Below are 23812 nucleotides of genomic sequence, written 5' to 3'. Positions count from 1 at the left end.
CTCCCCAGCCTCTCTGTAGCCCCGTCACTTGCTCCTTTCCTGTCATCTCTTTTGCATTGGACTCCTTGCTTTGCATTTTGTTAACCACAGACTACCTTGCACTTTGAACTATCTTGTGGGTGCACATTTTTTCTCTCCAAATGTATTATATGTTCCTGGAAGGAGCTTTTGTGTGTCAAGTGCACATAGCACAGAATTGGGTGCTTTAGAAAATACTTGTTGAATGAAATGACTTCCTTAATCTGAAAGTGTCGTCAAGAAATATTGCTCTATAGCCTATTAGGGTTATAAGCTGTTTAAAAATTTGGTGTGCTAATGAGGGAGAGTTTTCTCTACATTTCTGTTTTCTAAGGTATTATTACTAATGAGAATTTTTTTTTAGAGGCAAGGGTTAGATTAGAAGTTAGCGTATTTGTGTAACTCTATTTTGATTGATGAATGATTACTTGAAAACTGGGAGATTATGCAATTTAAACTTGGAATATGTAATTATCCACAGAGAATAACAATGTATGAAACAGGGAACCTGATGGGTAAGTTTAGATTTATGAGAACTTAAGAATGCAGGCTGATTCTTGGTTATCCTTGCCGAGATGGAGAAAGATTAACATAAATTTAGACAACCTCAGATGATCCAAATCATTTTTTATCAACGTTCGACTTAGTGTCCCATTTTAGCTAAGCTGAAATAATGTCTTGAGTTTTATTTTCTCTCCTTTCCCCTCCTCACTCTCCCCGTAAGTGAGGTTATAACTATTAACAGAATAACTAAAAAACACATGATAGGGGGCCAGCCTAGGGGCGTAGTGGTTAAGTTCACATGCTCCGCTTTGGCGGCCCTGGGTTTGCAGGTTCGGATCCCGGGTGTAGACCTACGCACCGCTTATCAAGCCGTGCTGTGGCAGGCATCCCACATATAAAATACAGGAAGATGGGCACAGATGTTAGGGCCAATCTTCCTGAGCACAGAGAGGAGGATTGGCAGCAGATGTTAGCTCAGGGCTAATCTTCCTCACCAAAAAAAAACAAAAAAAAAAAAAACACATGATAAAAGGAAGGCATGAAGATGTAAATGTCACAAATAATGTGAAAGATAATAACCAAGGCCTTAAACCATCAAAGTTGGAGTATACAAAAAAAATATGAAAACTCTTATATGGAATCAGATTTACCGACTTCGATGTATATTTAGCATAGCGTGGACGAACAAGGAGTGAAGTTTGCCAAACTATTAGGGGTTAGAAAAAGGGAAACAGGAATTAGAGCACCCGTGAAGTCCAGAGCAATTCTGATTGGCACTTGTTATGTGGATTTGGTACAATTCTGTATGTAACCATTCGCTCACTTACCCTAAACCAGTAGCAATTTGTGAAAATAGCTAGAGAAGGAAATATCCTATTTCTTTCTTCCCTCAGCTCCATTCACAGGAATTTGAAACTGAAAAATCGAGTTTCTCAAATAAATTGTATAGACTATGTGACAATGCCATTTAAAAAACTGTACTTAAGGAAGACACTGTATTAACTCTGTTGATCAGGTGGAAAAGTTTGGAAAGGCTCTGAACTACGCTGAAGCAGCCCTGTCATTTATTGAGTGTGGAAATGCAATGGAACAAGGCCCGATGGAATCCAAATCTCCTTACACAATGTATTCAGAAACAGTAGAGCTCATCAGGTAAGTACGGTGTTTTCTTGTTGGGGAGCCGGGGGGTGGTGAGGAATATATGTAAGTACTATGACTACAGGAAAAGAACATCAGCCCACACTATCAGCTACCAAGAACCGATGTTCATCCGTCAGAATAAGAATGTCAGATTCTGCACGGCCCTTTCGCACACCTGCCTCCTTCACTCTCTTTGGGAGCGAGGCAGGGCAGCCCCTATAACCCCTGATGGCCGCAGAAGGCAAGCTGACTCTGAGTGAGATGTGACGTTCCTGCTTCAGCCAGCCAGGAAGGGGCAGATTTTGAACTCAGTTCGCCCCTATGCTGCTTTTCTTTAAATCTGATTCAGGTTAGTATAATCTAAATTCTGACTCCATCTGCAAATGATTCAGGAGTATTTAATGAAAGGAAAGAAGATTCAGGGCATTTCAGGAAAGGAAATCCACCCTGTGATGTACTGTCTCAGAGGGTACTGGCCTTAGACTTGGACATGAGCACCATCCCCCAACCTGAGTTAATAAGACTTGTAATGTGAGCAGAAGCAGGGTTAACTAATAGGGGCACATCAAGGGGTTGGGTGGGAGACTCTTGTCTTCCGTGATGGAGACCTGGAAAGGCACATCCTTAACATCTCTTTAATGAACCATTAAGGGAATTTCATCCATTAACAGTACTGAGAACCTTCGTCATATGGTTTGTGTTTTTAGCCGGTTCAACTGCTTGGGATAATGTCTAATACCCATTACGTGAAATAAGTCTTCCCAAAACGAACTTGAAGAGACTTTTCTAATTCTGGAATTCTGTGCAACCCAAGATTAGATATTTTTTACCATCTCCCACCATTCCAGATGCAAGATTTCTAATCATCCCAGGTTTACCCTCTTTGGTCTGCCTTGGCCCAAGGACGCAACATGGTATTTTACACTGCTGTCCTTCAGAAAATTGTTTCCAGCCATTGAAGCTGTCAGCCCAGCATCATCTTCAAAAAGCACTTCTCGAGAATGTTTTGAAAGTCAACACTGTCCAGCCATTTTTCTTATTAAAATATTTCTACTACACCAATGTGTTAGTGATTCCTTCACACTGTTTTCTTATTTTTGGCAGAGAAGAAGAGAAATCACCAGAGTAAAAAACTTAAAATTACTCTGAGAGATCCTAGATTCTCACATTTCTTCCTCAGAATAAGGCACGGACTCAGATGCCCACAGGCAGGCAGGGAAGAAAATGGGTGAAACCAGATGGGCGCAGAGCAGTAAGATGTCCTAGAATGTGAGGGTGTTGAACCAGGGATTTTTTTGTCTTTTGTCTGATTGGTCCATTGATGTATCCCTAGTCCCTGAACAGTTCCCAGAACATGTGCTCAATAAATATTTGAGGAATGAACAAATAAGCAAGCCCCAGGGCCTGTGTTCAACTGAGGTATGCATGGCCCAATTAAAGGCATTCAGATTTTAAAAAACAAGCAAATCCAAGCAACAGTAACAGCCTGATGCCAGTCAGATACCCTGGAGGTGCCGATATGCCACACCTGTGCCACCCCAGAGTGGGCACTCTGCTGTGCACACTGGTGCAGGCACCTCCCCTGGGAGGAGAACACAATCCATTTTCTAGATAATTCAGACTGAATAGAATCGTTATGCTACTCAGAAAACTGTGACAAAAGGAGGTTTTCTTATCTGAGTTAGAAAATAGCATTAGGGCCGGCCCCGTGGCTTAGCGGTTAAGTGCGCGCGCTCCGCTACTGGCGGCCCAGGTTCGGATCCCGGGCGTGCACCGACGCACCGCTTCTCCGGCCATGCTAAGGCCGCGTCCCACATACAGCAACTAGAAGGATGTGCAACTATGACGTACAACTATCTACTGGGGCTTTGGGGGGAGAAAAAAAAGGGAGGAGGATTGGCAATAGATGTTAGCTCAGAGCTGGTCTTCCTCAGCAAAAAGAGGGGGATTGGCATGGTTGTTAGCTCAGGGCTGATCTTCCTCACACACAAAAAAAAAGAAAATAGCATTAATTTACCTCTTAAATCTGCATGTTGCCCACCAGGCTTGAGACTTCCCTCTCCCACTGAGAGACACTGGGGGGTGGGAGCACTGGTGAGGGCGATCTCACCACAAGTGTCCAGCCCAGGGTGCACTCTGTGTCCCCAAAGGCAAGAGAATTCCTTTCTCTACCCATGAATACCAAGTGACTGGCAAGTGGCCAGTGGAACTGGCAAGTGGAACCCTGCCACCACAAATCAAAATTGCACCACAAAAGCTCTGAAAATTAAATTGTAATTGGAACCATAGCCCACAAAAGTAGGTCAGGATCTGCCTGCTAAACCTAAACAGAGTGACTTCCTTTTAAAAGAAAAAGTTTAAATAGGACCCAGAGTCTCCTAACATAATAGCCAAAATGTCCAAAATACAATAGAAACTCACTTGTCATACCAAGAAACAAGAAAATCACGATTGGAATGAGAAAAGACAGTCAGTTGACACCAATAACCAAGATGAATCAGGTGTTGGAATTCTCTGACAAGGATTTTAAAGCAGCCGTCATAAAATGCTTCAATACACAATTACGTGTCCAGTAGTTTCGCTGCAAGCATCTCTGCCGCAGACATCTTTGCCACAAGCATTTTCACTGCATAACTGATAGGCCGTAAGCCAATTTTGCCATAAAAGATAAAATCACAAAAAATAAAAGAGGGACATTAATTAAAAAGGACATAATGAAACATGAAAAAATGAATAGCCAAAATTAAAAAGACTTTATTGCAAAATACAAAAATATTTGAATACATTTAAAATGTGTGTATGTGGATTCATGGCAATACTGCACTAAGAACTGATTTGTGTGTGTGTGTGTGTGTGTGTGTGTAATGTACGTAGGCACTTGTCTTTGTTCTATGGGATGTATGGATTCAACTCTGCACCCTCAAAGAAGAGGCCCTCAGCCCTCTTTTTCTCCTCCAATGTAGTGTGTTTCAAAATAGGAAACCAACTCTTGGGGCAAATCATCGTCATCTGTCAGCTCAATAAAACCATCAATAAAACATCACTAACTGGAAGAAATGCTAACTATTTTAAGACCACCACCACCACCACATCTACTCATTACTGTATAGACCATCATGAGCGCTAGCTAAGATTTATATCATATAAAAATGGGAGCAACTGCGAGAACTTTGTCAATGGAGAAATGAAACCAAACTAATAACAACAACAACAACAAACTGTCAACCAGTTATTTTTTTATTTTTTACAGCACAGTCGCCTTACAGCCAATTAGTTATAAGATGAAAATGCTTGCAGCAAAGATGCTTGCAGTGAAGCTATTGGACATGTAATTGTTTGTTGAAGCATTTTTATGATGGCTGCTTGAAAATCCTTGTGGCAAAACTACCTAGAACCAAAAAATTACAAATTCTCTTGAAACAAACAAAAAATAAAAAAAATCTCAGCCAAGAAATAAAAGTTACTAAAAAAAGAACCAAATGGTAAGTATAGAACTGGAAAATATAACAGAAATAGAAATCTCACTGGATGGGCTCAGTAGCAGAGTGGAGATGATGGAGGATAGAATGATTAAACTTGAGAACAGAAAATAGAATTTACCTAATCTGAGCAACAGAGAGAAAATAGGATGGAAAAAAAATGGATAGAGCCTCCAGCACAATGACGAAAGATCCAACATACGTATCATTGGAGTCCCAGAAGAAGAGGAAGAGAGTGAGACTGAAAAGTATTTGAAGAAGTAATGGCTAAAACTCGCCAAATTTGGCAAAAGACATAAACCTACAGGTTTAAGAAGCTGAGAAATACCCAAATAGGATAAACCCAAAGAATTGCATGCCAAGACATATCATAACTACATTTCTGAAAACTATAGACAAAGAAAAAAGTTCTGAAAGCAGCCAGAGAGAAAAGACACCTCATCTTTAGGGGAGCACCAATTCCAATGTCAGCAGACTTCTTATCTGAAACAATGGAGGCCAGGAGGGAGTGGCACAACGTTTTCCAAATGCTGAAAGAAAAAAAAGCTGTCGAACTATGAATTCTAGATTCAGTGAAACTTTATTCTTCAGGAATGAAGGGAAATAAAAATATTCTCAGACGAAGGAAAACTAAAAGCTTTTATCTCTATCAGACCCACCCTTAAAGATTGGCTAAAGGAAGTTCCTCAAACAGAAAGGAAAAGACAAAAGAAGGGATCTTGGAGTGTCAGGAAGAAAGAACAATGGGAGAGCAGAAATATGGATACATGCAATAAACTATGCTCATGAGTTTTATACATCATATTTGATGATGGAAACAAAAATTATACTACCATCTGATACTCAAGACAGTGTTATTTAAAAATGAGGAAAGTAGGGGCTGGCCCGGTGGCGCAGGTGGTTAAGTGCGCGCGCTCCGCTGTGGCGGCCCGGGGTTCGCCGGTTCAGATCCCGGGTGAGCACCGACGCACTGTTTGGCAAGCCATGCTGTGGTGGCGTCCCATATAAAGTGGAGGAAGATGGGCACGGATGTTAGCCCAGGGCCAGTCTTCCTCAGCAAAAAGAGGAGGATTGGCAGACGTTAGCACAGGGCTGATCTCCTCACAAAAACAAAGGGGGAAAGTAAAGGGAACTAATGGAAGTAAGGTTTCCACAATTCGCTCAAAGTGGTAACATGTTGATACCAGCAAATTGTGATAACTCACATATACCCAGAGCAACCACTATGAAAACTATACAAAGAGATCCACTCAAAAACGCTACAAATCTGCATGTTGTGGAGATAGTACAATAACAGTATCATTTTTTGAGCCATTTACAATGAGCCGGTCTACTATGCCAAGAGCTTTACAAATACTCTCTTGGTTAATCCTTACAATGACGCTATGTGATCAGCAATATTAGTCTTATATTTTATAGATAAGGGAATGGAGGCTTAAAGACATCACTACATTTGTCTAAGCTCTCACAGCTAATAAGTGGCTGAGCTGGGATTTGAACCCAGGACTCCCTCACCATTACGCATACTGCCTCATCTCTCTCAAAGAGCCTGCAAGTAACTTGGTGTATTATTGGGAGAAAGGACTGGCCACAGTCGCGCTGGGTCAGAGAAATAAGTGGAGTTAATTAAAGTTCATAAAAGCTACTAGTTATGCACCCGAGGCACTTACACTACTGTCAAAGTAAAAGTTCTGTAACAATGACAAAGGGGTAAATCCAAGCTTTCATTTGAGTACGAGGAATGAAAATTCTTCTGGAGATAAGCCTGGAAGGGTTGAACTTTGCCTCCATCTTATCAGCCGCTCAGTCATAAATCAAAATTTGTGAAAATGGGTGTCACCATATACGTGGATGATGCTTGAACTGGTATCACTCTCGACCATCCGTAGCATTTGAACTTGTGTTGTTAAAGAGCAGAAAGTAGCTAGATGGTCATAAAAGTCGTTTGTTCTAGTCATCACAATCATGTAGTGCTTAGGGAAAATGGGGCAGCATCAGCTAGCTTTCAAGAAACAATTATCATCAAACTAAAAAGCTTCTGCACAGCAAAGGAAACCATCAACAAAACGAAAAGACAACCTAACAATTGGGAGAAGATATTTGCAAACCATACGTCTGATAAGGGCTTAATCTCCAAAATATATAAAGAACTCATGCATCTCAACAACAAAAAAACTAACAACCCAATTAAAAAATGGGCAAAAGACCTGAACAGACATTTCTCCAAAGAAGATATACAGATGGCCAACAGACACATGAAAAGATGTTCAAAATCACTAACTATCAGGGAAATGCAAATCAAAACTACAATGAGATATCACCTCATGCCCGTCAGAATGGCTATAATTAACAAGACAGGAAACAACATGTGTTGGAGAGGATGTGGAGAGAAGGGAACTCTCATACACTGCTGGTGGGAGTGCAAACTGGTGCAGCCACTATGGAAAACAGTATGGAGATTCCTCAAAAAATCAAGGATAGAACTACCATATGATCCAGCTATTCTACTGCTGGGTATTTATCCAAAGAACTTGAAAACACCCATTTGTAAAGGTACATGCACCTCTGTGTTCATTGCAGCGTTATTCACAATAGCCAAGACTTGGAAGCAACCTAAGTGCCCATCAAGGGACGAATGGATAAAGAAGCTGTGGTATATATACACAATGGAATACTACTCAGCCATAAGAAACGATGAAATCCAGCCATTTGTGACAACATGGATGGACATTGAGGGTATAATGCAAAGTGAAATAAGTCAGAGGGGTAAGGTCAAATACCATATGATTTCCTTCATTAAGTAGTAGATAATAACAACAATAAACAAACACATAGGAACAGAGATTGGATTGGTGGTTACCAGAGGGGAAGGGGGGAGGGAGGAGGGTGAAAGGGATAATTTGGTACATGTGTGTGGTGATGGGTTGTAATTAGTATTTTGGTGGTGAACATGATGTAATCTATGCAGAAATAGAAGTACAATGATGTACATCTGAAATTTCTACAATGTCGTAAACCAATGTTACTGCAATAAACAAAAAATTAAAAAAATAAAATAAATAAATAAATAAATAAATAAAATGGGAAAAAAAAAGAAACAATTATCAGCAACCACTATGAAAAACTAAGTGTTAGGCAGAGAGAACTTCCATCATAGCAAATGTTCTGTTTTTTTTTTTTTTTAAAGATTTTATTTATTCATTTTTTTCCCCCCAAAGCCCCAGTAGACAGTTGTATGTCATAGGTTCACATCCTTCTAGTTGCTGTACGTGGGACTCGGCCTCGCGTTGGACGGAGAAGTGGTGCCTTGGGGCGTGCCCGGGATCCGAACCCGGGCCGCCAGCATCAGAGCGCGCGCACTTAACCGCTAAGCCAAGGAGCCGGCCCTGTTCTGTTGTTAATAAGAAAGCTGTTTTAAAAAGTTTCTCTGGGGGCTGGCCCTGTGGCGTAGCGATTAAGTGCGCGAGCTCGGCTGCTGGCGGCCTGGGTTCGGATACTGGTCGCGCACTGATGCAACGCTTGTCAGGCCATGCTGTGGTGGCATCCCGTATAAAGTAGAAGAAGGTGGGCACAGATGTTAGCCCAGGGCCAGTCTCCCTCAGCAAAAAAGAGGAGGATTGGCATGGATGTTAGCTCACAGCTGATCTTCCTCACACACACAAAAATAAAAAAATTAAAAATAAATAAATAAATAAAAGTTTCTTTGGTTTTTCTTTCCTTTCTTTTTTTTCTAGGTATGCTATGAGACTAAAAACCCACTCAGGCCCCAATGCCACACCAGAGGATAAACAATTGGCTGCATTATGGTGAGTACATCATATCAGCTTAAAATAGCCTCCCCAGCCTCACGTATCTTCATTGGCAAACCAGGTGCTGAAATGCATCACCTTTCCCTAGTGTCCTCTAACATGCAAAACCATATGCAGCTCTAATGGTGGCTAGGGAGAGCCCACATTACTTCTTGCTGCTATACCATGCATGATGTGAACTCACAGTGAGTGAGAATCGACAGGTGCATTACACAAGGATAATTTTTTTCTATGTGTATGTCTTTTAAAATCAGGTAGGTCTGTGTTTTAATAATTTGAATGTGAATTGTGCCAAGTGTAATTTCTCTGTGTTTAACATTTTAGATGCAATCAAAATAATTCATCTCTTTACACGCAGGATCAGTATTACTGAATCAAGATGATGCATTAAAGTTCTCAACACATTAAACTGAGGAGCAGTTCGTTACACTTGATAATAAAAACACTTTTAAAATATTAACCATGGAGCCAGCCCAGTGGCATAGTGGTTAAAGTTCGCATGCTCTGCTTCAGCAGCCCAGGGTTCGCAGGTTCGAATCCCGGGCACAGACCAATGCACCACTCATCAAGCCATGCTGTGCCAGCATCCCACATACAAAATAGAGGAAGACTGGCATGGATGTTAGCTCACGGCCAATCTTCCTCTCCAAAAAATAAATAAATAAATAAAATATTAACCAACATGTAATCATTTTTTTCTATATCTAAAGTGATTATAATGATATAATAAAAATAATTTTCCCCATTGCATATGTTCAGGACACCTCACCCGACTCCCCAAAATCACAGGCACCTCTCTACTGGTTCCTCCTGTGATAGGGAGTCAAAATTTTTTGCTCTTCAGAGGTTCATACTCCACTCTAGAATCTGATCTGCAGGTTAGAGAATTGAGTCTCAAAAAAAATAACAGCAACAGACACAAAAGAATCTCAGGTCTTTTCGCATCCTCTCATCACCTGGAGTTTGGTGTGCCAAGAAGGGACTGTTAGGTTGTCCTTGGACGTTGCGGTCATATCTGTATGTGTGTGTTTGGTGTGGTGTCATGTCAGCACCAGATCTGAGTTAGCAAATGATTGTGAGTGAAAAGCACCAAGGAAACAAGGTGTGTCTCAGAAAACGCTTTCTGTGCCCTTTTCACACTTTTAAGTTCCACATTAGGATTAATAAATTAATGATGATTAACAAATAGTCTTATATAAGATAGACTACAAATGTGTAAAGATTTAATCAATATATAAAATAATAACTACTCTCATCACAGTATTTATTCTTCATAAAACACATTTCAGATCTGTTACTTTATTTGAACTAATTATAGTACAGTCAAGTAATTTAAAAGGGAAAGCAATAAAAACAGGTGGAAGGCGTATTCTTTCAGCAGGGCCGATGCGGTGGGAAGGGCAGGATGTCCAGGGAAATGAGAGTACAGTGGTTCTGCCCTGAAACTCACCCAGTGGACAGTGAGAGCTGGGTGTCAGAGCTTCCTCACTCCTCTCGTGGAGAGAGACTGCCCTCTAGTGGTGGAAGAAGAAAAGGGCCAGGCCCTCGGCCCCAACAAAGAAACAAAGCTAATACAAAATGATCTAGTGGTGAATAATATTTATGAAGCAACTCCTTGAAATTTTGAATTATATCTTATGAAAGAAAGGAAAGTCAGATACAGACATATATGTATGTATAGAAATATTTTATATATATAATCAAGATGTAAATATTGAGTGCCTTGGAACAAGAAATTTTTAGTCTTGTTTTCAAAAGACACACTCATGCTCTCAGGGCCCATTTCTCTTTTTCTGCTGCAGTTACCGATGCCTGGCTCTCCTTTACTGGCGGATGTTTCGACTCAAAAGGGACCATGCTGTAAAGTACTCAAAAGCACTTATCGACTATTTCAAGGTACTGTCTGGCTAATGGGCAACATTGTTCCTTCTATTCAGTTGTCTCCCTGTCAAGGACATTTCCTAAGTCAGAGGGAGAAGGTCAAATACCGTATGATTTCCTTCATTAAGTAGTAGATAATAAGAACAACAAACAAACACATAGAGACAGAGATTGGATTGGTGGTTACCAGAGGGGAAGAGAGGAGGGAGGAGGGCAAAAGGGATAATTCGGCACAAGTGTGTGGTGATGGGTTGTAGTTAGTATTTGGGTGGTGAACATGATGTAATCTATGCAGAAATAGAAGTATAATGATGTACACCTGAAACTTATACAATGTTATAAACCTATGTTACTGCAATAAACAAAAAATTTAAAAAAATAAAAAAAGGACATTTCCAAGGAGCCTGGTAGAGTCTGTTCCCTTGGGGATAATACAGGAGCCCTCTGATCTCCACGCTCACCCCATTTATGGCACACTCGTAGTGTTCAGGGCTCAGAGAATGGCCTTCAGAGCCCATCTAATTTATCCCCCTGCCTTGTGTCCAGGTATTTTCATGGCCTCAAGAGAATGAAGATCCAGTTACTCAGTCCAGTGTCCTAGGAAACTCACCTTTATAGCTAACATAAGTTCCTCATGTTTGCTTAGAGCTTCTTCCTCTTAGAAGTAACCACTTAGAACTTCCTCTTAGCTATCTCCAGTAGCTAATTTAATTTTTAATAAAGATATTATTTTAAATGATAAGAAATGGCTTGTTAGAACTCAGAGGCACTAGGACAATAACAATGTGTAAATATAAGCATAGAATTGGAAACCATGCTAGCTTCTACCTGTCTCAGGGAATGAAATCATTTTCACTAAGAGAATAAACAAAGAAAAAGAAGAATACCTTCTGTGATGTACTATGGTACAGTGGACCTGAAGTAGTAATTCATTTGAGATTTCTGGGCCTCTCTGCTGTTTGTCTATAGAAAGAAGAAATTACACCATCTCCACCTCCAACCCTTTGTCAGAGACGCAACCATCATTTTAGATCCTTTAATGCCCAAACTCCACTTCTTAGGGATTGTCTCTGATGACTGGGCTATGTTGGGGGTTCCATGGACTGTGTCCAGCATGCCACCTCCTTCCTGGTCATGCATTAGAGTAACCAGGTGCTAAGCCAAGGAGATTACTGTCTTGGCCCATTGACCATCATGTGTCATAATGACGGGAACTGATGCTAACTAAACCTTTCCCTTTACTTTGGTCAAGATAAGTAGTTTTCAGAAATATAGAATCGAAGAGCTAATACTAAAGAGAGTTATTACAGTCAAGAAAAAGGCTTGACTAAAGGAATCTGAGCTCTGTAAGCCACAGGGGTTACAATAGAACTTTTAAGGGATACAAGCAGTTCTTAATGCATGTATGCAGTCCATGAATGTGTACAGAATGGATAGGGAACACAGCTTAAAAATCAGAGTTTCCCCTCCAGGAGTTACTGGTAGTTACCCTTAACCAAAGGCTATTTAAATGCTACTTAAAGTTCAGAGATGACGAAACCTTTGGGTAACAATGATAATTTGTCCATGAAGAATGTGTTTTATCAGTACAGAGCTGTCTCTGAAAAGAGGACTTTGTCCCCACGTGATTTTTACAGTCATGGGGCTTAGTGGTAGTGGAAGAGGCCTGAAGACAGTTGCAAAATTTGCCACATATAAGGCCATTTCTTACCACTTTGATAACACCTCCACTGAAAACTAAAAAGCAGTCACCACTTCGTACAGTTCTTTTTAACCAAAAGAAACACTTTTTCTCTGGAGAACCAGGCTGAGGCTATTTTCTTGTCTCTGGAAGGGAAAATTCACATCAGCATCATAAAGACCATTTTTTCCTTAACATTCCCATAGACTTATGTCCAAGAAGGCATTATTAGGCTCTCAGAGAGGAAATCTATCTGTACATTTAGCAACTTTTCTTGCCAAAGGCAAAACTTCTTTTAAATGCCTGATGCAAACAACTGGCTCCTGCAACATAACATCCTAAATCAGAATATTCAGATGAATCAGAATTTTTAAATTGCCTATCTGTTAAGGAAATATATTTTAATTTGTTCTTTACAGCTATTCAAGAGCAACTTCCTTTAAGAGAAATATTTTTGAGCTTTATAAGTTAAAACAATAGAATTTGGTGTCTCAAATTTTCAGGCATTTAAATGTATGTCAATGGTTTCTGCAAATATGCCCTATATTTAAATATAAGCTGTTCTCAGTGTGTGTGTGTGTGTGTCTGTGTGTCTGTGTGAGTGTGAGGGGGTTGCTGCTCTTTTTTCCTTTGCAGAAAAATTAAGCTAGTTTAAGATGAAAAAATTAGTCTGGTTTAGGATTCAACAGACCCTCAGGATTATGTTTTAATTTGGTACATAGAATTTGGTGCCGGAAGACCCAGGCTGTGGGGTGAGCTCTTCATTTTAGCCCTCTGTGGAACCTAGCAGGCCATGCAGCTGACCCTCACCAGCTTTCAGAGAGGAAACCAGTAGCCTAGTAATTCTAACTTCCCAGATCCAGTTTCTATGCATCTTCCTTTTATTTGCAATGCCTGCCATTGCTACTCTCACTGGTCACCTGAGAATATATTATCGTTGGCTGTTTAAACTTAAGCAGATGGTACTCACTGTCAATATTTTTATTTTCCTGCAGAATTCATCGAAAGCTGCCCAAGCCCCATCTCCATGGGGGGCCAGTGGAAAGTAAGTACATTTTTCCAAACTAAAGGCAATAAATGAGATGCTGCATGACGCTGGGCAATGTGCTGCCTGCTTACGGTGCCCTGAGGGGCTGCCCTACCTCACCTGGTACCAACCTCTCCATTCTTGTTCTTCTACCCTCTCCCCTTCCAGGAGCACTGGAACCCCATCCCCCATGTCTCCCAACCCCTCTCCCACCAGCTCCGTGGGGTCTCAGGGGAGCCTCTCCAATGCCAACGCCCTGTCCCCTTCCACCATCGTCAGCATCCCACAGCGCATCCACCAGATGGCAGCCAACCACGTCAGCATCACCAATAGCATTCTCCACAGCTATGACTACTGGGAGATGGCGGACAACCTGGCCAAGGAAAACAGAGGTGTGTGAGCGGCATGGGGAGCGTGTGCATGGTTCCACCACAGCTCAGGGAGACAGCCGGACCCTGGGGCAAGTTTCATCATTTACAGAAGAAGAAATAGTAGAAGCTGTCACCTACTGTGTGAGACTTTTCCTGACCTCTCCCCCTCACTCAGGGCCTCCTATTCCTTTACCCACCTTTATCTTTACTGTGGAAGATTAGAGATAGAGATAGAGATGATCTAGACATAGATGATATAGATAGGTATAGGTATACACACATGTGTTTTTCCCTTTAGACAGTGAGCTCCTTGAAAGTAGTGATTATGTTTTAAGTCTTCAAACTTCAAAGTCTTCAACTTTGTGTTCCTAAGACCTGCACAGTGCCTAGAACACAGTTGGGGATCTGAAACATTGAATTAATTAATTAATTAATGAGTATGAATGCTACTAGCTATTTAAGTGATAGCTGCTTACAACTGAAAAGAGAGTGTTTTATATGTAGCAGTAAGCTATATTTCTTTTTAAATAACATTTTTTTTTACTGGTTATAAAAAGAATGCGTGTTTACTGTGGCTACATTTGTAAAGTACAGAAAATTATAGAGAAAAAAAATTTTTAAATAATCAGTAATTTTACCACCAAGAAATAATTACTATTAACATTCAACTGAATTTTCTTCTAGTCTTCTCGACATATGCGTGATTTTTACCGAAATGAGATCATAGTATATATACAGTTTTATATCCTGTCTTTTTAAATTTAACATTATATCAGGCATTTTCTCATGTCAATAACTAGTTCAAAAACACCCCTTATGATGGTTCTATAATACTGTCATAATAGTAGTTAGGTAATGTATCATGATTGCTCAAAGCATTCCCCTGTTGTTGGACATTTAGGTTACTTCCAATTTCTTTCCCACTATTACATGTAATGTTATGATAAATATCCTTATATAAATCATTGTCTATATTTTTGGTTATCATCTTAGGAGGGAGTTGTAGAAGTAGAATTTTAGGGTTAACAGGTATAGATTTTTTTAAGATTATAACTTCTATCCCAAAAGGCTGTACCAATTTACTACTCTCCCTCCAGCAACTGGTGAGAGTACAAATCTGATCTCACTTTCAAGCCATTAAATGCAGATTTTGTTCCCATGATAGCATTAGCCTCTGAGGACAAGACCAGGCTGTCCACAATGAGATGAGGAATTTATGGCACACATAGGCAGATGGGTCCTGAGTACATGAAATTGATAATAAAACCAGATAGTACATAACATGCAGCCGAGAGGTGGTGTACTTGGAAAATCCAATGGGAATGCCAGGGAGGTCAATGCCAGGGAGCTGAGACTACCAGGAGAGGCTCGCTGGAGGAGCTGGCATGGAACACGGTTTTGAAAAGCAGATAGGAGTTGAGAAGCTGAGATGGAGTGAGGTGGGTGTCACAGGTGGACAGAAAAACAGAAGGGACAAATGTATAAAAATTTTCATGGTCAGTTTGGGAGACCCTGAGCAGGCCAGGCTCCAGACGGCACTACCAGCTGCCCACTAGATGTCTCCTACGAGGGCTCGGTGCCACATGTCCAGTGCAAAGTCAGCATTGTTTCCCCGACCTGCTCCTCCTCCCCTGTTCTGCTCCCGATTTCCTGCCAGGGCTCTCCTCCCAGCTACCTGGAACTTGGAGTCTTCTCTGACCCCTCCCTTACCTTCCCCAGCAGGACTTCATTCAGTGTGTATGTGAGCACCTTTGGAAAACTTCTCCCAGGCACTTTCAAGGGGTGTTGTTCAATGATCCAGTTATGACGGCATAGCAGCCATATAAATTTGTCTCTATTAGCCACTAAACTGTGATCTCTGAGAGAGCAGAGCCTACACATTACTCATCTTGGTACACTCTCCTACCTCTGCCATCCCGCACCTAGCATACTCTCCTTGGCACATAATAAATGTTTAAGAAAAGGACAGCCCAGAGTATGTCCAAGGATGAGAAGGTGACTTCAGTAGAGATGTTTCAGAACCCATCTCTGCTTTGCCCCCAGGAGCCTGAAGCCTCCTCCCTTGGACTCACTCCAAGAGCTTGGCCTGCCACAGTTGAGTACAGTAAGAGAGATGACAGAGCCACAGCCCACGTTTGGGGTGGGAAGCATTACTCCACAAGGAGAATGTAGTCTGAGGAAGTAAATTTTCTTTGCTCTTTGTCTAAATAAATGTTATTCATTTGGATTAGAAATGGCCAATAGAGTGATTCTTTGGATATAGGATGAGTTCTCCACCTTTGGGTTTTATTTTGTTCAGGTGAATGCTCAAGTCACATGATGGAACAGAATGCTTGATTTATGTAGAGACCATGAATGGAATTTTTTCTTAAGTCACTCAGGGTAGCACACTTAGTGTGTGTGGCACTCTAACGACTCTCTCTGTCCCCTAGAATTCTTCAATGACCTGGACCTGCTCATGGGGCCTGTTACCCTGCACAGCAGCATGGAGCATCTGGTCCAGTATTCCCAGCAGGGCCTGCACTGGCTACGGAACAGTGCCCACCTGTCATAGGGACCTCGCCCTTGAGCTGGATTGTGCTCTCTTCTCCATGGACAGCTCAATGTTTCTGGACACTGTGCTACTGAAATTCCCAGCCACAGCATTTATCAAACTGCGGTGAATATTTTCTCAGCATCCCAATGGTCTTTTCCCAGGGCATGTGTGTTTGTATGTGTGGGTGTATAAGAAGCTGCCTGTGTATGTGTGTAACATACACGCCTCTTTAGAACACATTTTCTTTGTCTAGTTTCCATAATCCCAGGCTAGGCAAAGTGATCAAAGGTTTCTGATTACGGAAAATACACTTACACACACACACACACACAATCACACACACACACTTTCTATTTCAAAGCTAAACCATGACTTCTTAGAACATTCAACCAAAATCTCATGGGTTAGTTAACCAGGTGCAATACAGCACACCAAAAGCTCGACTGCCAGTTAAGATGAACCTAGTTCTTATACTATTGATTACTTTCAGTATTAATATACTATCCCCCAATTATTTTTTGATTGTGTATATTAATGGGTAATTTAATAATGAAAATGTCAGTTATTTTTGTCCTGGACGTTTACTAGATGGCGTGTTACCAAAAACTCTGACGTTTACCTAATACCCGCCCCCTCCGTCCAATTTTATTATCAACAAAACGCATTATAAGCAAATGAATCAACTCCCACAGGCCTGCCCTGCCCTCAAAATAGTGTGAAAATGGCACTGAGATTTGGTAAAAACTCAGTGCCTCTGAAAGTTAACCCACATTAAAGCAGCGACAACTATGATTTGGAGCTCAGTTAGGAATTGAAATGTTCTGCCCATGCAACAACAAGCCCGTCCAGCACGTGTTTCTTCTTCCTGCCACTGTGACACGGCAGCTGTAGAGCCTCGTGGCGTTTGTCGGCCGATGTTTTTCAAATCTTTTTTTTCCGAAATAGCTTTCTTACAAATTTTCTTGGCCAAATTAGGCCATTACCTAGAACGTCCCTTCACTAGGAGTCTGTATCTGTTGCTTATCAGGCTGAGAACTATTTGCTTATCGTGATACTGTCTAATCCTCTCACTCTTCATGCAGAATGTGCCTCTGCAGGCCTTTAATGCATTTTGACCTGGGGGATGTGTTTCAGGCTTTGATTAGCAAGCCGCTTACTGTGTAGGGTAAGTTATTCCTGCAATGATTGCAACTCTGTTTGGGGTAGCAATAGCCAGAACACCATGCTTCCATCCTGTGCGTCTGATATATTTACGTCCTGCCCTTGATTCTTTTCTTTTCTTTTTTTTTTAATTAAGTTTACATTTTAGTTTTTTGACGTCTTGTTTACAGGTTTTGTCTGAAACTTATTTCTATTATAGTCTCTTGCCATGCCCTAGACTTAGTCTTCTTATTAAATCTATTTGGATATAAAAATATTGGTAAAAAGAAAAACTCTTGAAAACGAGGATAAACCTTGCCACACTTGAAGAACAAAAATAATGTCCTTGAGGCCTCCCACTTGACAAAATTGCACCAGGACAGTCTGAGAAAGACAGGTGATGCGATATGTGGAACGATCCATTTTTCAAGGTGATGGTGGCACAAAACACTCTTAATAGATACTGATATATGCTTTTGCTGATGGTCTTATCGGTTTGATTGCAATGTTAACATTTTTGTCAGCCTGATCTGTAGGTGGGAAAAAACATTGCTGTAATGCCCTAGCTGTAAGCACTGATTCAAAACTGTGCAAATGATTGAACAACTTTGGTGATTTGAAATTAATTTGAAATGAGCAAATGCAGGGTTTGTGAAATTTGCATTTGGCTTTGGCCTTAAGCATCTGGAACTATTAACGGTATTTCTATGTTACATTTATCTAGCTGAGGTGCTTCTTATATCCCTTTCAATAATTGTAGGTGGAGTTCACAATCCCATCCTGTTGGGAATTTGAATCTAACTTAAGAAATTTGGAATTTTTTTTTGTTTTTTCAGAGGACTGAGGTTTGGTTCTACTTGCTCTTGCTGAATTCTGATGAAATGTTCAAACTCTCACATAAAGGGATGACCCTCAGGGTCCATCGGGCAGCCCCGGGGTGCTTTTCTGGTTTTGCCCATCTTTAAAGTTGCAGGCCTTGTTGTCTGGTACCCATGTGATGGGCTTGCCCATGAAACTCCACTTAAACACATAGGTAACCTCTGGCTGATTGTGCCAACAGCACTTTATCAGCACTTTGGTGACCCATGTTTTTCCAAAAAAACTTGAAACTGGTCATTTTGGGGATGGTCAGAGCATGCCGTTCCTCTCTCTGTCTTGCATTTCATCGGTAGAGCGTGTCGGGGCAACGGTTTTTGTTTGCTTTGCCGTAGATGATTTTGGTAAGGAGCCATCTTCTGATTGTTGTTTGTGAAAGTCATTCAGAACTTTTTCCTTTTATTTAGTTTTGTTCAAAGTAGAAATATCTTTCTTGTGTTCTCTGATTATAAAAGTAATACATGCTCATTGTAAAAATTCAAACAATACAGAAATGTATAGAGTAGAAAGTAGTAAGTCCCGTCCTCTGGAGACAACCACTGCTCACCATTTCATGTATATCTTTCTAGAGATTCTCTCATTTAAACATATAATGTCTATTATCATTTTTTTATATTTGAAGGGATATTATTTCCTCAGAAGTTCAACACAAGTTCAACTGACCTTATCCTTCCATGACCTGAATGGATGCCATCCTTTATCACAATGTTAGCATTCTCTTTGAGAGTAACCCAAATATATTCTTGATCAAAATTTGGGATTTGTAACTACTCTACACAGATCAGACTTATGTGCAGAATTGTGCCTGGAAAGAAAGGTTTGGTTAAAACAGATATTTCTGGAAACTTTCAAACTACAAATGGAAACTCAGACCCACTATCTAAAGAGGAATGTACTGGAAAAATAATCTGAAGAGTTGACAAATTGTTTACTAGATTGAACACATGGAATGCAATGCAATGAGACTTTCTGCACTAAAACTTATTCTAGTATGTACAACAATGATGTGTGTATTATATAACAGTGATGTGTACATTTCTGACATCCCATACATAATATACACACTTTGTATAAATGCATACATTTAAAAATATATATGTACAATACAGCTAACATAAAACTGTAGTACGCCTGAAGGATATTACTAGTGCCTAATATTGAGTATGTCACTGCGTGTTCAAATCACCTTGGAAGTGCAGTAATTGTTATAAAATTAATCAGTGCCGCCAACCTTATTTATGAATCACATCTTTGAAACTGTGCAGTAGTATATACATATATATTTTTAAATAACATTTTTCACAGTTTTCCAGAGTTACTGTTGAAATCTGTATCACCAAAAAAAAAAGAAAGCAAGATTTTTTTAATGAGGTAGACACTCTTCAGACCCAGTAATCTGTGTGTGATTTTCTGTTTGTAGATAACCAAGAGACTTTAGCAGTCACCAGCCTTAATGCATGTACAGGATATTATTGTGACTTAATTTATCTGCGATTTTTAATCCATGTGAAATTGGAATTTATAAACTGACTTGGATTAAATATGTCTGCCTTTCTAAGGTTGCACATGTTACATTAAATGATTTATGTTGTAAATGAGAGAAATCGAGTTGTATGTAAAAAATGTCCACCAATTTCTGTGAATATTTTTACAAGGAAACTTCAGAATCAAAATACGTTTAAATAAGTATTCTGGTCCCCAGTTCATAATCTCTTGAGAAGCGATTTTGTTGTTACATGAATTTTTAAGTGTAGCTTCCACGGATTATTATTACTAAGTCTGATATTTTTCACTGGGAAAAAAAAAGTATGTTTTTCTTCATTATAACTATAGTTTACTATTTGTCTTTCCCATTTCCCAGCACATGTACACACACGCATGCGTGCGTGAGAACACACTCCAACGTCCCAGAAAGCGCTGAATAGGAAGCTTGAGTTCATATTGATGCCTGTGCAACCAGTAGTTCTGGGACACTTGTACTCAACCGTCCTTAATGATACACGTTAGTTCCGGCTTGTGTGTGCTGGGTTTTTCCAACTGAAACCAACGTGGTGAAATAATGTTGGCAATATTTGGTTGAGTAAAATAAGAGAATTTTGAACCAATGAAGATGGATATATTAGACCAGTGGCTTGCCATGATCTATTCCCTTGTGTGGAAGAGGTTTTTGTTAACCTCATTTTTGTTCTTCTCTCCCCCCTTTTTCATTCCCCTCCTCCCCAAACTAAACTAAACAAAGAAGCAGAAACAGCAACAAAAACAAAACGATTACTTCACCTTACCTAGCCCATATCCTTAGATTCAGATACACCTTGTCATGAAGCAGAACCCTAGCTCCGGGTCACCATGGAGACCGCCTCATCCCAAAGATGGCCAGGAGGGGCGCTTGGCTTTGCTTGCTCCGGGGACCACGGAGCTTGGTACTCTCTCCGGGATGGTTTGAGCTAAGAAACGCCCAACAGTCCTTCAAGAACTGCCTTTCTCTTAGGCAATTTTGCCTGCTACTCAGCTGAAGTCTGTTCCTATCAGAATCGTATTTTTAAGAAGTAACACATTTTTGGTGAAATCTGGATCAACTGGAGTCTTGAACGACATTTTTTTTTTAAGTGAAAAAAAAAACAACATAAACTGCATTTCCAACAATTTGGACTCAGAGTTTATTTCCTCCTTTTCCCATTCCTAGAAGAGCACAGTTTTTCCATATTATAACTTCCTGACAAATAGCACAAGAAATGTTCAGATTTGAGATTTGTGTTCTCTTTGTCCAAACTGAATTATTCTGTATGTGTCATCAAGGGGTCAATTTGTTTGCTTGGCATGGGGAATATTATAAAACTCTGCTCTCAAACTAATTACATCTGACCACGGTTTTGGTTTTTATTATTTAATTGGCACTCGGAGGCAGCAGGGGGTAAATTTTGGGCAGGCTGCAAGGGGATTTAGCTTCACAGCGCCTACTCACGGTAATGGGAATCAGGGGATTAAATCCCTATGCGTTACTTTGAAAATCCACCTGTTACAGCCAATTTTAAACACATTGATCTGAGGGATGAATTCAAGGTGCTAATTGCAAGTCAACACAAGGATCAGTATTTGTCTTTAAGCATCAGGAAGTAGTGATGACGCCTGAACAGCTGAATCAAGGACTTGTTTTCTACTCGTTTCTAACATAGGAAAAGCTCATCAGAAAATATTTACATCCAAATAGGATGTAAAATAGTGCCAACGTTTAGGATTTTCAAACAGTGCTGTTTGGTTATAAAAATACACTATTCTAGTTTCTGTATTGTTCTTCAACCCTTTTTCAGTTTTTCATAAAACAAAGCTGATTTTTCTCCCCAGTATTTATCATCTCTTTATTTCTAGATGCCCAAATGAGCAAAGAGAAAATACTTAACACTGAGGAATGTGCATTACTTGACTGAACAGCGTTCCACTCACAGCAGCCAAAGGTATCCGACTTTTTAAAGAACATTCTTTGAGTCTCGTCTGTTATCTTCATCTGACAGCGTGAGTGATCCCGAAGCCTCAAGTGTGGCCCTGTAGTTGAGATGTCAAGAATTCTATACATATAACATGCTAATCTTGAGTGATAGGCACTTTCATAGCATCACCAGCTATCTCTGGGGCCTATCTGTGTGGTGAAATAGCAATATTAACACTTTCCTTTGAGTAATTTGCAAACTGATTGTTAATCCCCTGAAGTTCCCAGAGCTGCCAACTCAATTCAAAATGTCCTTCTCTGTGAGCTGGGTTGATTTTTTTTTTGTTCCTTTGGGGTTTTTTTCCTTCCAAGTTCTATAAGTCACATTTAGTATCTTGACTTTTTAGAAGAACAGTTATTAGAGGCAGTGGTGGCTTTAAGGAAACAAACTGAAACTCATTGACATTGGGGATGAGAAGCCAGGAAAATATCTGAGTGTGCCTCAACACTCTCCCCCTTTGCCTGCTACACCTGATCCTCTCCATGCTCCAGTTTCTTCTGTGTGAAATGTAACTCCAAACATCACCTACCTCACCGAGACAGTGTGAGGATTGACAGATTTGGGAAAGCGTTTTGAGATCCCCAGTTGTCACACTCAGCCAGAGTTAAGCATTACTGTCAGAACAGAGGCAATGGAAATACACTGTATCTGCAGGCATCAGTGTGTGATGTGGGAGATGGTACTTTGTCCCAGCCCTAAGTTCTAGAGGACCAAGAGGACCACAGCAGAGTAGCCACAGACCCCTCCATGGGACTCCTCAGCCTTTGTCGATACCACTTTGAGTCCATCCTGCCAGTGGCTGGGAGGGAGTCCCGTCCTTGCCAGGAGCAGCAGGGCTGCGAAGTCCCGGCAGGTGGTAATACAGTCCCACTCTCCTCTTTCTCGTCTGGTCCTGGCCTTAAGAAATCAAGGGGTGTCCATGATGGGAAGGGGAAGAAAGAACATTGGGCTCCTTCCAATGTGTGCATCTTTCATGAGAAAATAACTTGCCTGCTGAACACCATGCGTGAAACATCTTCATAGAGCCAGATGCCCACAGCACAGTCTCATTTCTTGCCCTCCTTTGGTTTCTTCCTTGAATGCCTAGGAGGCTGAGTTCTCTTCATGTGAAACTTGTGCCTCTGATGGTAGTTTTTGTTTGTTTGGGGCTGAGGGATGGAGGACAGCTGCTCTGGGAGATTTGTCTCTGAGAGAGGAGATCTGTCATAAGGGACTTGGGTATGTCATGAGCTTCAGGAAAGGGGAAACCTCTCTTGAGAAAGTGGTTGGATTTTTTTCTCTAGTGGGTTAGGTGGTTGCCTCAACATGATTGCTTAGTTGTAGGGTAAACCTTAGTCAGTGTGCTAGGAGAGAGAAAAATCAACATAAGAACTTACTTAGTGATTTTATGATGTCCAGATAGACACTGAACATTCTAGTCTGAAACATCAGGGCAAAGACTGGAAATCCGACCAACAATCCGAATGTTTCATACCGCTGAGGTCAAGGCCCTAAAATGTTTGACTGAAGTTTTTAGCTTTTATCTAATATTTATATTATTTAGACACAAGGCTTCCTTGTGTCCCTAAATCAGGGTTTTGAGCTTAACCAAAGTAATCATGAAATCCTCATTCTTGTCATACTCACTGGAACTCCCTTCCCTAGCCTTTCTCCAGTACGGAAGAGAAACGGCTGAAGGTCCTAAAAAATCCAGGCTGACTTAAACCCAAGTTGATACTAACACCCTTTCCACAGGAGCACAACACTTTATCCAGTGTGAATTCTGGGTATTTAGGTAAAAAATTCTGGAGTGGCAACATGAGATTGTTAGCATAAGGAGGTGTAGATACACTAGCTACCCACTTGATTTCACCTCTTCTCAGGCA

General features: G+C 40.6%; 1 protein-coding gene across 2 annotated transcripts in view; it reads left to right on the top strand.

Moving 5' to 3' along the window:
- AFF3 (ALF transcription elongation factor 3) overlaps positions 1-20057 on the top strand; it is a 526894-nt gene extending 506837 nt beyond the window's left edge. For both annotated transcript variants that reach the window (XM_087426220.1, XM_087426221.1), the window contains 6 exons: positions 1538-1674; positions 8876-8947; positions 10753-10846; positions 13508-13557; positions 13708-13931; positions 16343-20057. In XM_087426220.1, the coding sequence (XP_087282346.1) occupies positions 1538-1674; positions 8876-8947; positions 10753-10846; positions 13508-13557; positions 13708-13931; positions 16343-16464 (699 nt within the window). In that variant the 3' untranslated portion in view covers positions 16465-20057. The remainder of the gene's footprint in view (positions 1-1537; positions 1675-8875; positions 8948-10752; positions 10847-13507; positions 13558-13707; positions 13932-16342) is intronic.
- Positions 20058-23812: the final 3755 nt, after the last annotated feature.

Source organism: Ceratotherium simum, chromosome 40, assembly GCF_057802395.1.
Source record: "Ceratotherium simum simum isolate JZ-2026a chromosome 40, ASM5780239v1, whole genome shotgun sequence".
NCBI lineage: Eukaryota > Metazoa > Chordata > Mammalia > Perissodactyla > Rhinocerotidae > Ceratotherium > Ceratotherium simum.
Note: the sequence above shows the minus strand (reverse complement) of the source record. Positions and strands in the feature narration are given on the sequence as shown.